This window comes from Euprymna scolopes, chromosome 21, assembly GCF_053919585.1.
Source record: "Euprymna scolopes isolate OS-2025 chromosome 21, ASM5391958v1, whole genome shotgun sequence".
NCBI classification, from domain to species: domain Eukaryota; kingdom Metazoa; phylum Mollusca; class Cephalopoda; order Sepiida; family Sepiolidae; genus Euprymna; species Euprymna scolopes.
In genome coordinates, this window is record NC_136502.1 from 71,564,898 (window position 1) to 71,581,061 (window position 16,164).

General features: G+C 31.2%; 1 protein-coding gene across 1 annotated transcript in view; it reads left to right on the forward strand.

The window, feature by feature from the left end:
- Positions 1–16,164, forward strand: part of LOC145242473 (synaptobrevin homolog YKT6-like) — a 73,233-nt gene that overhangs the window by 51,606 nt on the left and 5,463 nt on the right. The window contains exon 6 of the mRNA XM_080105531.1: positions 7,685–7,732. Within this exon, the coding sequence (XP_079961657.1) occupies positions 7,685–7,711 (27 nt within the window). The 3' untranslated portion in view covers positions 7,712–7,732. The remainder of the gene's footprint in view (positions 1–7,684; positions 7,733–16,164) is intronic.

Here is a 16,164-nt window from a genome sequence, read left to right on the forward strand (position 1 = left end):
AGTGTATTTCAATTTATGTTACAATTGTTTTCATGTCCAGTTCGACAATTTCAAGCATTATGTCGTTTGAAAATTTTCAAAACCAGCATTTCTTCAGACTTTATGAATAAGCACACTTTTGGCAATGGAGCATTTTTAGGAGAGAAGGAAGGAAGGGGAAATCCCTAGATAGAAAGAGATGCAAGAAACATCTACCTTTGTCGTGGTTATGGAAAATCACGTTCTCTTCAAAAAATAAAAATGTGATAAACATAGTTATCTCCCTTACAACATGAAGAATTTAAGAATGTTATTGAAGTGAAATTGAAATAGAATACTTTCATAATGATAAAAATTAAAAAGATAAATTTAAAATTCAAACTACTAACACAACAAGTACAAAGTGAAAATAAATTGGAATGGGTATGTTTGATCTGGCAGAACGATGGTTCATTAAAATTGTGGGGTCTGCGTACGCGCCTGGTCCACAAAGTATGGAAATAAAAAAATTTTAAATTTAAAAAAAACGTTTACAAGTGTTTTTGATATAGATGTACATAAGAATACTTTGATAAGTATGTTTTAGCTTAAATAGGAATCGTATAATAAAATTGTGGGGTCTGCGTTCGCGCCTGGCCTCCATAGAATGGAAATAGGCACAAACTTTAATAAAGACTTTTCATATCTATCTGCGTAAGTATATTTTGATAATTATGTTTCAGTTTGAAGAAATATGGTATAATAAAATTATGGGGTGTCCGTTCGCGCCTAATCTCCATAGAATGGAAATATGTCACAAAGTTTAACAAGTTTTTTTTAATATAGATCCACAGAATATTATGATAAGTGTTTCAGTGTGAACAGGTATGGTATAATAAATTATGGGGTTTATCTATTTTATTTTTACTTTCATCATATTTTGCTTTAGTTTTGATACCCCAAATTCGAAGCTATATCTTTACAACTCTTCCTTTCATACTTTAATAAATCAGAGTCCATTTTCTGTAGGCTGTTTTTCAACCCAGTCAACGACAGGTACTTTTGCTAGTATATATATATATATTTTTACGTGGTATTCACCACTTATCAAGGCCTGGAAGCCACTCGGGGATAAGGATTATTGCATGTACAGTAATCAATGGGATCGTATCGTAGTAATCGCTAGTATTGGAGATTTGATAAAGTGTCTTACTTAAGGGGGCGGTTCATCAGGAATTTGTTTATGTTGAACTTGAAGACATCCAAGTAGTAGTCAGGTGGGAAACAGACAAACTGAAGAGAGTTCCACAGGCATGCACTTCTAAGAAAGAAGCTTTGTTCATGGAATCTACGTTTTGATTTTGGCACAGATAAAGAGTGGGGAAAATTATTGACAGTGGCTGCAGCTAGACAGGTGTTTATCGTGAAAGATTGGCGAGGGGGGACCAGAGATTGGAGCTCAGACGAGCACTTGCCATGGAAGTAATGATAAAACAAAGATAAGCTCGGAATGTCTCTTTTGTGGGAGAGAGGTTGCAGGGAAAAGAAAACGGCATCTCCCACTAAGCCATGAAGTCTATTTTGTACTCTGTCAAGGTAGGATAGACTGATTTTAGCAGCTCTTGCCCAGATGTGGCAGCAGTACTTCATCCTTGGACGTACTTGGCTTTTATATAGATAGAGAATTGCATCAGCAGTGAGATATCTTCTGGAGCGGTAGAAAGATCCTACCATTTTTCCAGCGACCTTCGACACAGACTTGATGTCCATGTTCCATTTCAGATCAGGAGTAAAGGTCAATCACAGAAGCTTGTTAAAACATGGAGCCTACCCAAGACGAGAGCCATCCATTTCAATTGATGCCAGATGGGGATCAGAGCGTTGATGATGTAAAGATAGAAGCTTGGTTTTAGATGCATTAAAAGTGATCAGCCACCTCTTCCCCCACTGTACCACATGCTCAATATCAGAGGAGAGAGAATCAGAGAGAACTTTGTCTTTGATGTGTTGCCATAGATGGTCGTGTCATCAGTATAGATGTCAACGAATGATTTAAGTATGTGTTTAGGGAGACCATTGATGTAGATCAGGAAGAGAGTTGGCCCAAGGATGGACCCCTGAGGGACTGCAGCATTAATACTGTGGGCTTCTGATTTCTGCCCATCAACCACTACTTTTATAAGCCTATCAGAAAGAAATGATTTAATAATTAAGAAAACATTTCCAGTTATACCGTAGCTGGAAATCTTGTGAAGTAGGCCCTTATGCTATACCTTATCGAAGGCTTTTGATATGTCAAGAGCAATTGCCCTAGAAAGGTAGCCTTTGTCAAGAGATTCACTAATCTTATGAGATATAACCGTTAGGACATCTGTTGTAGATCTAGCAGAATGGAAACCATATTGCATGTCACTAAGACGGTTATTTCTGCTGAGGTGGTTGACTACTTCTTTATTTAATATGGATTCCAGCAGCTTACTCATAACACACAGGAGACTTATTGGTGTGTACTGAGAGAGAGAGAGAGATGACTTATCTAAAATACAGGGCATACTGATGAAGTTTCCAAGGGTGTTAGGAAGCACTTCTCCTAAGGCAACGCTTAAACAGTTTTGTAAATATTGGGGCAAGTTCTGGTTGAAGCTTTTTCAACACTATAACTGGAATGCCGTCAGGGCCAGTTGCTTTACTGGAATCAAGGTTCTTGATTAGCTTGACGACCTCATGCACAGGCATTTGTATGTTGCATAGCGTGTTGTCTGTTTTGGGAGGAAATACGGGGAGTTGATGGCCTTCATCGCATAGGGTAGAATTAGCTGCAAAGTTCTTGGCAAATAGTTTGGCTTTGTCTGATGCTGACGAGATGACCTCAGGTCCATTGATGATGGTTGGGATAGAATGCATGCTTCTGTTCAGGATCCTGTTTGCTATTTGCCAAAACTTGTGTGAACCAAGCCGCTCCTCAGCTACTTTGGATTTAATGGACTGAGCATATAGCTATCTTGCATTTTTTATTACTCTTTTACAATGGTTGCTGGCAGTCCTGAAAGCAGCTTTAGTCTCAGTACATCTATTACGATGGTAGCTATGGAAAAAGTGATTTCTGTGCGCGATGGCAGCAGCACATTCTGGGGAGAACCATGGCTGGCTGTTAGGTTTTTGTTGGAATTTGCTGGATGGTATGAATCAGTCTATGCCTACTATTAACCATTTGGTCAGGTCTGATACTATAGAGGACACATCCTTTTTAAACATGGAATGCAGAGGTAGATCAGATATAAATGTACGGAAACTATCCCAGTCAGCCATAGAGTATCGATATACAGTACAATGGAGAGGTACATTTGAAGACTTATTACATTTCATTTTTATCTTAACTGATACAACTGAGTGGTCAGAAGATCCCAGAGGAGATAGAACAGAACATGAACATAGCTCAGGGGAAGTTGTGAGAAAAAGGTCTAGAAGGCTTGCATACTGACCAGTAGTATCAGGCACACGGGTGGGTTCGTGAACAATCTGAGTGAGGTCATATGCAATGGCAAAATCATGACAGAACCTCCCCTCATCATCTGTCTTGTTTGAGTGGGTTAGCCATTCCACGTTATGGATATTGAAGTCACTCTCCATTAAAAAAAGAAAAAAGGTACGAGGGACTTATAAGTCCGTTGCTCCATTCCCAATTTAGAACGATATTTGAAAATAGTCTCCTCTCCCATATTGATGTGTGGATTTGTAATATGAAACATAAGGGATTACGTATTATATAAGATATGAATAATAATAATAATGAAAACATTTTAACCTTAGAAGTTGGCATTTCTTCTTTGTTTGTTTCTGGACAGGGTATTTATTTTCTCCCCCACCGAGCAAATTAGGCACAAGGCCGATTTTTAATGTGAGGAATGAAGAGGAAATGGGGACCAACTCCCTGGGGAGTAGGGGAGCTGGATAGTGAAAATTGGTATGAAGGGTTGCCCCTATATTGACCAAGGTCTTATATGTAGGGTTGCCCTCACATATGGTCTTTGCTTGCAGTATCTGCCGGAACAGATGTATTTATTTGCTTCCCCACTGAGCAAATTAGGCACAAGGCCGTTTTTTTAATGTGGAGAGAAAGGAAGGGGGAGGGAAGAGGGTACCTGCTCCCTATGGGTAGGAAATGGGAGCTGGATAGTGACAATTGGTATGAAGGGTTGCCCCTACATTGACCAAGGTCTGATATGTGGGGTTACCCCCACATATGGTCTTTGCTTGCAGTATCTGCCGGAAGTGATACTACACTTTGATCTTGGCCCGAAGGCCACAAAGGTCCTCCGTTATGCTGGACAGAACTAACCTTGAATTCGCTTTGTCCACGTTTTTTTTTATGCGTCAATTGTAGTTATTTATTTATTTACTTTTTCATTTTTTTTTTTTTTTTGCTTTAAATAAAGTTCTAACTTTTACCGTAAAAAAAAAAAAAATCCTCGTTTGTGTTAAATTCAGAAAATTTATCTTGCCTAACCTATTTTATCATTCGTTTTCGTTAGCTCAGAGCATTGGAGTTAAACATTTATGCTACATTGAGACAACCAAAGATAATGATACTAAATACATATAATTAAAAATAAATAAATAAATAAAAATAAAATGCAAAAAATAAAATAGAAACAAGAGAAAAAATAAAAGAGTTAGCAGTTGTTAGGATTAAGATGGATTTAGAATTAACACTTATCTTGCTTTTAACACCTTGAGTTCCAGATTCTATATCATTACTGGATGAATACTTAACATAATTAAATTCTTCTTAAATAAAAGAATCCAGGTTGTCCCCGATGGTCATACGTCTAAACAATATGATATAAATGCAGGTGTACCTCAGGGGTCGATCTTTGAACCTTTATTATTCTTAATATGCATAAATGATCTCCTCCCTGAGATGGTTATATTTGCTGATGACACTACACTCTATAACAGGCACGAAGGGAAAATGAATGAATACATATCTAAAGCAATCGCGGAAACACTAGAGGAAGACCTCCAATCTGTAGTGAAATGGGGTCAAAAGTGGTCCAATGCTGCCAAGACAAAGCTCGTTTCTTTTAATAATTACAAGAAAGAAACCTTCTCAACCACTAATAGCTATAGCTACAGGTACATTACCTGAAAGTAGTCTGTTCAAACTCCTCGGCTTAACGTTCACAGGGAACAAGGGTTGGAACAGATACATCTAGAGCATTGCCAAGGCTGCTGCGAAGAAGATGGGCTCTCTAATATATATATATATATATATATATATATATATATATATATATATATATATATATGAACAAATGATTAATAAAATATGTTAAAAGACATCTTGAAAAAGAGTTAAAAACATATTTAATTTTAAAAAAGGAAGCAAAAGATAAGTGGATAGTCCTTAATCCGCGGAGTTTCGAAGAAATACTCTCCTTCTCATCAGAGGGCAGGAATTAGCAAAATGCAGGATCGGATTTTGCATATAAAAGTATTTAATGAAACTACAAGTAAGTCAAAGATCTTACTTGGTTAAAAAAAGGGTGAGGTAAGGGGAACAGGAGGCAAAAGAAAAATAATAAAAAGATTTCACATGAATGGATAGTCCGGTGAAGGGTAAAAATCCAAAAATGGTAAAATCCAAAACGGTCGAATTTAAAATTTCAATCCACTGGGAAAATTCCAAATGGTCCAAAATCATCCAAAAGGCAGAGTCCCTTGGAAAAAAGCGCAAATGGAATGAATTCCAAATCATTAAACGAAAAGTACTCATTATTATATTATAAGCTCTATTTCCTTTTCGGTTTTATTGAGCTTTTTATATCTGGCTGAGTTTATTTTACTTGTAAATATTAACTCTTTAATATTTATAATATATTTTAAGTTTACCATTTTGATTACCTTAGTAAACTTATTGTAACTTTTATATATATATATATATATATATATATATATATATATAAAACACTTAATGATTAAGTTCTACCTGAATGGTGAGCTTAAATTTATTACAAGGATCCTGTGTAACAATGACTAGCCTTTAGATATTGTGCCATTCACAATAAGAATAAAGTTTCTAATTTTTATAAAGTCACAGAAAGTACAGTAGATGAATGTCCTATTTATCTCCGCCTACCTTGGCTAAGTAATATAAGTGACAGATTTGCCAAACAAATAACACTGGTGGTTCGACAGTGTTATTTTGCATTGAATACTTGTGTTGCTTTTTCCACTAGACCTATGCTATCGTCAATCTGAGACGATGTCCTTCCCCTACCATAATAACTCTATTGTTTATTTATTTAAATGTATTTGTGGTTTGCAATATGTTGGGTGGACGTCGTGGAGATTGGATTCCCGCATGAAACAATACATTCTAGCTAAGATTCGTCATGTAAATTTTTCACCATCAGACATTTGGAATGCGGTTCAGCCATATGTGAACACCTGATGAATAACCGTGTTTGTGCTTCCAGGTTTAGTGTTGACTTGTTCTCCATTTTTTGCAAGTTACACTCATTATTTCATTTGAAAATTCTAGAAAGTACATAGCAGTCCTTTTTTGGTGGGGGGGGACAGCTTAGAAAGAATGAGAGAGATAGAACAGATGGATGGTAAAGATTACAGTTGAAGTTGGACGAATATTTATTATTATTATTATTATTATTATCATTATTATTATTATCATTATTATTATTATTATTATTATAATTATTATTATTATTATTATTATTATTATTATTATTATTATTTAAATCTTAGTTTTAATCAATTACATAAAAAAGTATATATTCGAATGAAACAAAGCAAAAAAAAAAACATTGTCTATCAAGAGGTGTTAGACTGAAGGAGTAAATGAAGGATTGTCTCTTACAATGTAATTGTATTATTTGTATTGATCAGTCACACAATATTATTTTGCAAGTATTTATTAGTAGTTATTAATTCATCTCATTTGACTCAGTATTACATTTTAAATACACTGGGGACTAGTTTCATTGAGATGTTAATAAACTCATATTTGTAGCGTGTTATAGGTTTTTCTTGGTAAAAACAAATTTTTTGCTCTATCCAGGAATATATCAGCTTTATCCAAAATATTTGATGATTAAATATAATAATTTAAAATGTCTAATCATAAACACTATCTTACCTCTAAGTAAACATTTTTCTATAACCGAATGGAACGTAAAATCTAGTATTAACATTTGTAACTTGGAATTTGTAAGTAAAATGTAAGTAAAATATTGAATTTCTTGTTTGTAGATACTGAGCGATTTAACGTAGTTATTTAATGTACTGATTTCCGGTGAACATTTTGTCCTAAAATGCCATATTGTTAGTTTTAAAATTCCTTTCTTTTTAAGTAGAAAACGAATCTAGTAAGTTAATTAAACGAAAAAAAAAACACAATTAGATATGTTCAGAATATTATAAACTAAAATCAACGTAGCGATCCATGTGATTTTACATAAAACATTATTTTACTGTGGATGTGTGGATGAATTATGTAACCGGTATACATGAGTAAAATGTGATGACTTAGCAGATAAAGTGAAAACTGTGCTAACTTTAAAGTGCAGTGGAGAAGACTGATTTTACTTTATATATAAGAAACTTGTATTTCCTTTATCGTTACTTCTTGCAAAAATATATTTAAAATGTTATTTATTTTCCCAAAACCTTATCTGATTTCATTTTACTTTATTGATTTCCACCACAGGATCCAAACAATGTCCAGAATAATTAGGATGAATCAGAATTTATTTTGGTAAGTAAACTTTTATTATAATCAGGTATATAATTTATAAACTTTTATTATAATCAGGTAATTAGTTACCTTCTCTTTCTTTTGTTGCTGACCTTTGAAAACGCATTAATGAATGGATGTAAAAAGCAGGTAATGGGTAATATACAAGTGCTAAAACAAATATCTCTTTGACGTTTTATATATATATATATATATATATATATATATATATAAATGTGTGTGTGTGTGTGTGTGTGTGTGTGTGTGTGTGTGTGTGTGTGTGTGTGTGTGTGTGTGTGTGTGTGTGAGTTCCTTTATAGAAGCGTTGATTTAAATTGAATAAAACAAAATGTGCATCAGGTGCACTTGAAAGCCAAATTACAATGCAATATTACGAAAATAAACAAATATTTTACTTGTTTGAAATTTATAATTCAAATATATTTCAGAGTCAAACTCCATATGCAGTATTTTGTTTCTTTTTTTTCTTCTTCTTCTTCTTCTTCTTCTTCTTCTTCTTTCTCACCATGTTGTAAAGAAAGAAAAATCAGTAGTAAGATCCGCACGTTGTATTTTGAAATATCGGGAATTGTGCGTTGGCTACACGAGATTAATGTCAGGGGTGTGAGTTCTGTTATAGAAGCGTTGGTTTAATTTGAATAAAATAAAATATGCATCAGGTGCGCTTGAAAGCCAAATTACAACGCAATATTATGAAAATAAATAAACTGACAGCTGAGAGATAATGCACAGATCTTACTACAAGACAACCATTGCTTTACTGAAGAGGCTGAGGGTAAAGGTGATGGACCGACCAAACATGTCTCCAGACTTGAACGCAATGGAACATTTTTGGGGCATCTTCAAGCAGAAGGTGGAGGTGCGCAAAGTTTCAAATATTTGCCAGCTCCACGACGTCGTGATTGAAGAGTGTAATAGCATTCCAGTGGCTACATGTGAAGCTCTGGTAAACTCCATGCCCAGGAGAGTAAAGGCAGTTTTGGATAATAATGGTGGCCACACAAAATATTGAGAGTTGACATGTTGTATATTACTTTTGACAATTTTACATAAGGGGTGTACTCACTTTTGTTGCCATGGATTTAGCTTTTAATGGCTATATTTGGAGTTATTTTGAGGGGAAAATAAATTAAGTCTGCTAAATATGCCGCAGGCTACTACTTTTCATTGTGTCAAAACCTTATTTTTTCAGTGTTGTCCCATGAAGAGATATACTTAAATATTTGAAGAAATGTGAGGATCTACTTACTTTTGTGATACACTGTATACATACGAACAAACCATAAGAGCCCCTTTCACCAACAAACTCGACAGGAGTTAATCCCTGGTATATCAAAGATGCAAAAAACGAATTAAATTATCATTGAATAGCAAATACTCCCAGATATACAAGTAAAAAAAGAAAGGAAAAAAAGCAAATGGGAATTCGTGTGAATTATATATACAATAATATAAATTATATGTACAATAATATAAAACATATGTACAATAATATAAAACATATGTACAATAATATAAAATATATATACAATAATATAAAACATATGTACAATAATATAAAATATATATACAATAATATAAAACATATGTACAATAATATAAATTATATATACAATAATATAAAATATATGTACAATAATATAAATTGTATATACAATAATATAAAACATATGTACAATAATATAAATTATATATACAGTAATATAAAATATATGTACAATAATATAAAACATATGTACAATAATATAAATTATATATACAGTAATATAAAATATATGTACAATAATATAAAACATATGTACAATAATATAAAACATATGTACAATAATATAAATTATATATACAATAATATAAATTGTATATACAATAATATAAAATATATGTACAATAATATAAATTGTATATACAATAATATAAAACATATGTACAATAATATAAAACATATGTACAATAATATAAAACATATGTACAATAATATAAATTGTATATACAATAATATAAATTATACATACAATAATATAAAACATATGTACAATAATATAAATTGTATATACAATAATATAAAATATATGTACAATAATATAAAACATATGTACAATAATATAAAATATATGTACAATAATATAAAACATATGTACAATAATATAAAACATATGTACAATAATATAAAACATATGTACAATAATATAAAACATATGTACAATAATATAAAACATATGTACAATAATATAAATTGTATATACAATAATATAAATTATATATACAATAATATAAAACATATGTACAATAATATAAATTGTATATACAATAATATAAATTATATATACAATAATATAAAACATATGTACAATAATATAAATTGTATATACAATAATATAAAATATATGTACAATAATATAAAACATATGTACAATAATATAAAACATATGTACAATAATATAAAACATATGTACGATAATATAAATTATATATACAGTAATATAAAACATATGTATAATAATATAAATTATATGTACAATAATATAAAACATATGTACAATAATATAAAACATATGTACAATAATATAAAACATATGTACAATGATATAAAACATATGTACAATAATATAAATTATATATACAGTAATATAAAACATATGTATAATAATATAAATTATATATACAATAATATAAAATATATGTACAATAATATAAAATATATGTACAATAATATAAAATATATATACAATAATATAAATTATATATACAATAATATAAAATATATGTAAAATAATATAAAACATATGTACAATAATATAAATTATATATACAATAATATAAAATATATGTACAATAATATAAATTATATATACAATAATATAAAATATATGTACAATAATATAAAATATATGTGCAATAATATTAAATATATGTACAATAATTTAAAATATATGTACAATAATATAAAATATATGTACAATAATATAAAATATATAATAATAATAATAATAATAATAATAATAATAATAATAATAATAATAATAATAATAATAATAATAATAATAATAATAATAAGTATGTTTAAACCCTGCCTGTGAGAAAGAAATATACGTACAATAAAGATGGAGGGGTAGGAGAATGATGAAAATATATCTCCGAGCAAGTCTAATGATTTAACAAATTCTTTCTGTTGGCAAAGTGACGGCTTGCATGAGACAATTGGGACTGACTCAAAAAGCTATACACTATATATTGCATTACCGATTCATTCAGGTTGGTTGAATATTTACATAAGTTAAAACCTAGTTCTGCTACAGGAGACCATTGGTATTTGTGCTGACTCACTTTATAATAGCAATCTAACCCCCCACCTTTCCCTAAGAATATATTTGTTGAACTCATGTTGATCTGTACTAAGTCAGTGGAATTCAGCTTTGATAATGTTATGTACAGTCAGATTGGCAGTGTTTAGATGGGAAGACCCCTGGGTCCTGCATTAGTGGATATTTTTGTAGGATTCTATGAGTCAACACTGTTTAGTAATATATTGAAGCCCTCAATATATTTTAGATAAGTCGATGACACTTTTGCAGCCTTTGCTTCTGAGAGTGAAGTAAAAATTTTCTTCAATAATCTCAATTCTCTCCACACAGCATTATCATTTAATATGGAGAAAGAGAATGAAGTTTGCTTGCCTTTCCTAGATGTTTGAATTGAATGTAGTAAGAATTCTTTTCTTACAACAGTTTATCGCAAACCAACTTTCACCGGTCTTTATATGCATTGGTGCTCATTTGTGCCTACTTCTAGAAAAATAGGGCTTATTAAATCCTTAGTATATAAAGCCTTTAGAATGTGTTCTTCCAGCAAACTCAAACATGAATTGAAGACTGTCAAAAACATTTTCATTCGTTATGGTTATCCGGAAAATTGGATTAATTATATTATTAATAATTAAGTAGAAAAATACAATTCATCTATAGCCCTAGGTCTAAGTGTCCTGTTTATTTAAAACTACTTTGGATCGGAGTTGTTGGTCAGTATTTGAGCAGACGGGTTATTAAGTCTTTAACAAATTGTTTCCTAGCTGTTGTGTTATGGTTGGTTTTGGTGTAAAATCTGCATTCCCCCTGGTCACGAAGGGCATTTTGTCCTACATCACGCAAAATTGTGTTGTTTATAAAATTAATTTCTTCTTTGTCTCTTTTTATGATGGTGTATACTCCAGGAGACATAATCCGAATTGATCAATATCCTGAACAGAGTAAATAGTAACTCAAAAGTGTTAATAAGTGCTCAATATTTTAGAGTGAATGTATTTAAATGCAGTGTTGCACAGGATAAAGAACTTTGTCTTTCTTATGATGTTGTTGCTCGGGAGTCATAATATGAAGTGCTCAGTATGAATCAGGTAGTAATCAAAAAGTGCTCAATATCCTAGATTGATTGGGTATGTTTAAACCCTGCCTGTGAGAAAGAACTTATTATTTTGTTATCATGCTGTATAATAAATAAGTTCATGGTGTTGCCCGGAAGCCATAATAGTAAAAATAAAGTATATCTAGTAAGTGGTATAATTTAGTCAATCAAAGTGCTCAATATTTTGAATAGAGCAAGTATATTTAAAGGTCCTGTAATCAGGGAAAAACATCACTGTTTTGTTATACTATTTTATGCAAGAAAATCTGTTTAGTGTTGCTTAAAAGTCATAATAGTATTATTATATACGATAAGTGTTATATAGTAATTGAAAAGTTCTCAATATCCTGTGTGTTTAAATGTAGCATTGCTTGAGAGAAGGGACTTCTTTGTCTTTTGTTAAACAAAGTATATGGTGTTCTCCAGAAACCATATTAGTAATAATATAGTTTCAATACCTGGTAAAAGGCATAAGTTGGTCAATTAAAGTGCCCAGTTTCCTGAATGGAACAGATATGTTTAAAGCCTCGGGAGAAAGAACCTTTTTGTCTTTTGTTATTTTTTGTATACAAGACAAATAGATGGTTTTGCCATATTAGTAATAAAACAGTATCATATCTGATAAGTGGTATAATCCAAAGTTCTAAATATCCAGGATAGAACAGAAAAAAAAAATTGCAATTATCAACATCATTTCTCTTCATACTTAAATTTTAACCATATTTTTAGCATTACTGCGAAGGCTTCCTTACTAGCATTACATTAGTATATTTGGTAAATGAGAAGGGAACAAAACGTTTTGTTCTACTTAATGTTGTCCGGGAGCAATAAAATTGTTATTATCAATGTTATAAATTAAAAAAAATAAATTAAAAAGATAATGAGTAAAGTTACATGGGGACTTGATTACAGTATCAGGTCAATAAGAATTAAATAAGAAGGGAAAATGGAAAGAAACCTTTTTAGACCATGGCATTTCGAAGCTAAATGCTTCTCATCAGAAGAGGAGAAGCAAAATCGGCATTATGCAAAAAAAAGGAGTCAAAAGGCAACACTGATTTTAAAAACATTTAGATGAGAAATGAAAAAAATAGGAGAAAAGAAGAAAAGCGTTAAAAGAGGGTCTGAAAAATGAAAAATATGGGGGGGGGATGGTATAACGGCGAAGAAAAAAAGAAGAGCATGACAAGAGAGTTTGAAATGCAGGAAAATGGCGAAATAAATAACAAGGAACTAGAAAAAAATAAATAATAAGCAAACGATAAGGAAATATATGTAAGAAAAATTAAAAAAGAAGAGAAAGAAAAGAATCACGCAAAGGCAAAAAAATGAAAAACGAAAAAAATGAATAAAAAATAATTAAAACGAATCAAAAAGAAAAAAAAATAGAAAGTTTATGACTAAACCAGCTGAAGTCCTTCGCGGATTACTCCAGATGAGAAGGGACCAAAATAAAAATAAAACGACTCAAAAGTTAATATCCGATACAATCTGAAGGTAAAATAATCCTGAAGATAGTCTTTGATGTCTGTATTCGATCTGAATCGAATCTGAGCTGAAGAAGAAATTCACTTACGGATTCCTCATTAAGAAGATTCTCACGAGGAAATTGTGAATTAGCATTCGGTTTGCATAAATTATATGTTCATGCATATCAGAAAGTTTATAAAAGATGCAGCAATAAAAACACACACACACACACACAATGCCGATGTTGGGATGTTATATTCTGCAGAGAGTAGTATAAATTCTAAAGAAAAAAAACTTTTCTATGATTTTAAGGAAAACTGTTCAAACTATAGATAACCCAAAAAATTTGAGTCAATAAAAGAGGTTAGCATTAATAATTAGAAATGTAAATGAACCAGTATGAAAATCAAAAGACGTCAAACTGGCTCCAAAATAGAAGCGAAAATGAACTAGACGAAAAATAAGAAAAATGTTAATAAAACAAAGAAATGAAAAATTTAAGAATATGAAAACAAAATATGAAGATATAAAGAAAGAGAAAAGAAGAGAAAAGGGAGAAATGGGATACAAGGAAATAAAGAGGGTGTAATATATATATATATATATATATATATATATATATATATATATATATATATATATATATATATTTAGTCATCCACATACAGTACTGCTATATATATATATATATATATATATATATATATATATATATATATATATATATATACACTTGTGCCCGATATTATTCATACCCCTCGGATCTTTGAGATTTCTATAAGAATATTGCTCAAACCAGAAGGTAGACAATATTAAAGGGATTTCAAACAATAAATCAAGCATAAGCATTTAATTTAAACTCAACAAATAAATAAATTATGCAAGTTTGAAACATTATACAAAGAAAAACAATAATGGCACTAGTTCAAAATTATTCATACCTCTCTTACTAATAGTCAATAGCATGCCCTTTACTCTTAATAACTGCCTATAACCGTTTTGGATATTTATCAACAAGGTTTTTACAAGCATCAACACTGACTTTTGACCATTCTTCAATGCAGTAGTTCTCCAAATCCCTCAAATTTCTAGGTTTCCGCTTTTTAACCTCAGTTTTCAATATGTGGCAGAGGTTTTCGATAGGGTTCAGGTCGGGACTCTGGCTAGGCCATTCAAAAACATTAATTTGATTATCCTCAAACTATTTCTTGACTATTTTGGCAGTATGCTTTGGATCATTATCCTGTTGAAGGACCCAGTTTGGTCCTAAACCGAGCTTCTCCGCATCCTGTCTAATGTTTTTCTGGAGTATCTCCAAATATTGCTCCTTCTTCATGGTTCCATCTATCTTGACCAAACTACCTGGACCACTAGCCGAAAAGGAGCCCCAAAACATTAGGTTACCACCACCATGTTTCACCGTGGGTATGGTGTTCTTTGGGTTGTAAGCTTCTCCTTTCTTCCTCCAAACGTAAGAAGCATCCATATGGCCAAACAATTCAATTTTTGTTTCGTCAGTCCACAAAATACTTGAGTAAACGGACTCTGGAGAATTCACATGGGTCCTAGCAAACTTTAGACGTGCTGCAAGGTGTTTGCCGGTGTGCAATGGAGTCCTTCTTGGTCTTCTTCCTTTCAGACCATTTTCATGCAGAGTCCTTTGCAATGTTTGCCTTGATATTTTTATGCCAGAAGACTCCAGATTTTCTAAAATGTCCTTAGTAGTTGTAGTTGGATTTGCATTAACACTTCTTACAATATTCCTGGTGGCTCTAGCAGACCGTTTCCTTTTCCTTCCTCTACCAATCAAGTTGTTTGTTGTGTCGTGGCTCTGGAATCTTTTGATGATGCTCTGTACTGTTTCTGTAGGGACCTCAAATTTCTTGGAAATTGACTTGTAACCTAAACCATCCTTATGTGAATTCACAATTTTAGTCCTAAGATCATTACTAAGCTCTTTTTTCTTCCCCATTCTAATAATTTTTATTCTTTTATTGGTTTTCAGTTGATATCATTTTAATTTCTGAAAAATGCAAAAAACGAAATGAAATTAATCAAAGGTTGTATAAAAGCATTCAAAATAAGAATCAAACAGGAAACAAACAGTCAGAAACTCGATTAATACTGAAAAAATAAGGGGGTATGATTATTTTTGAACATTGCAGATTTTATAAATAGCTGTATATTTCTTTTATTACAAGTATCCCGAGATTTTAAAATGACGAAAATGATCAGAAGAGGTTTATTAAGAATATGTATCAATATGGACGTAAACAATAAATTCTTACAAAGTTACACCTAATAAACTCAATTTTCAAAGGGGGGTATGAATAATATCGGGCACAAGTGTATATATATATAGTCATCCACATACAGTACTGTTATATATATATATATATATATATATATATATATATATATATATATATATATATATATATATATATATATATATATATGCATATATATATAACAGCGAAACAGTACTGTATATGGATGACTGTATATATATATATACACAACTGAGGTATAACATTTACGACAATAAGGATCCTCGGATGGAA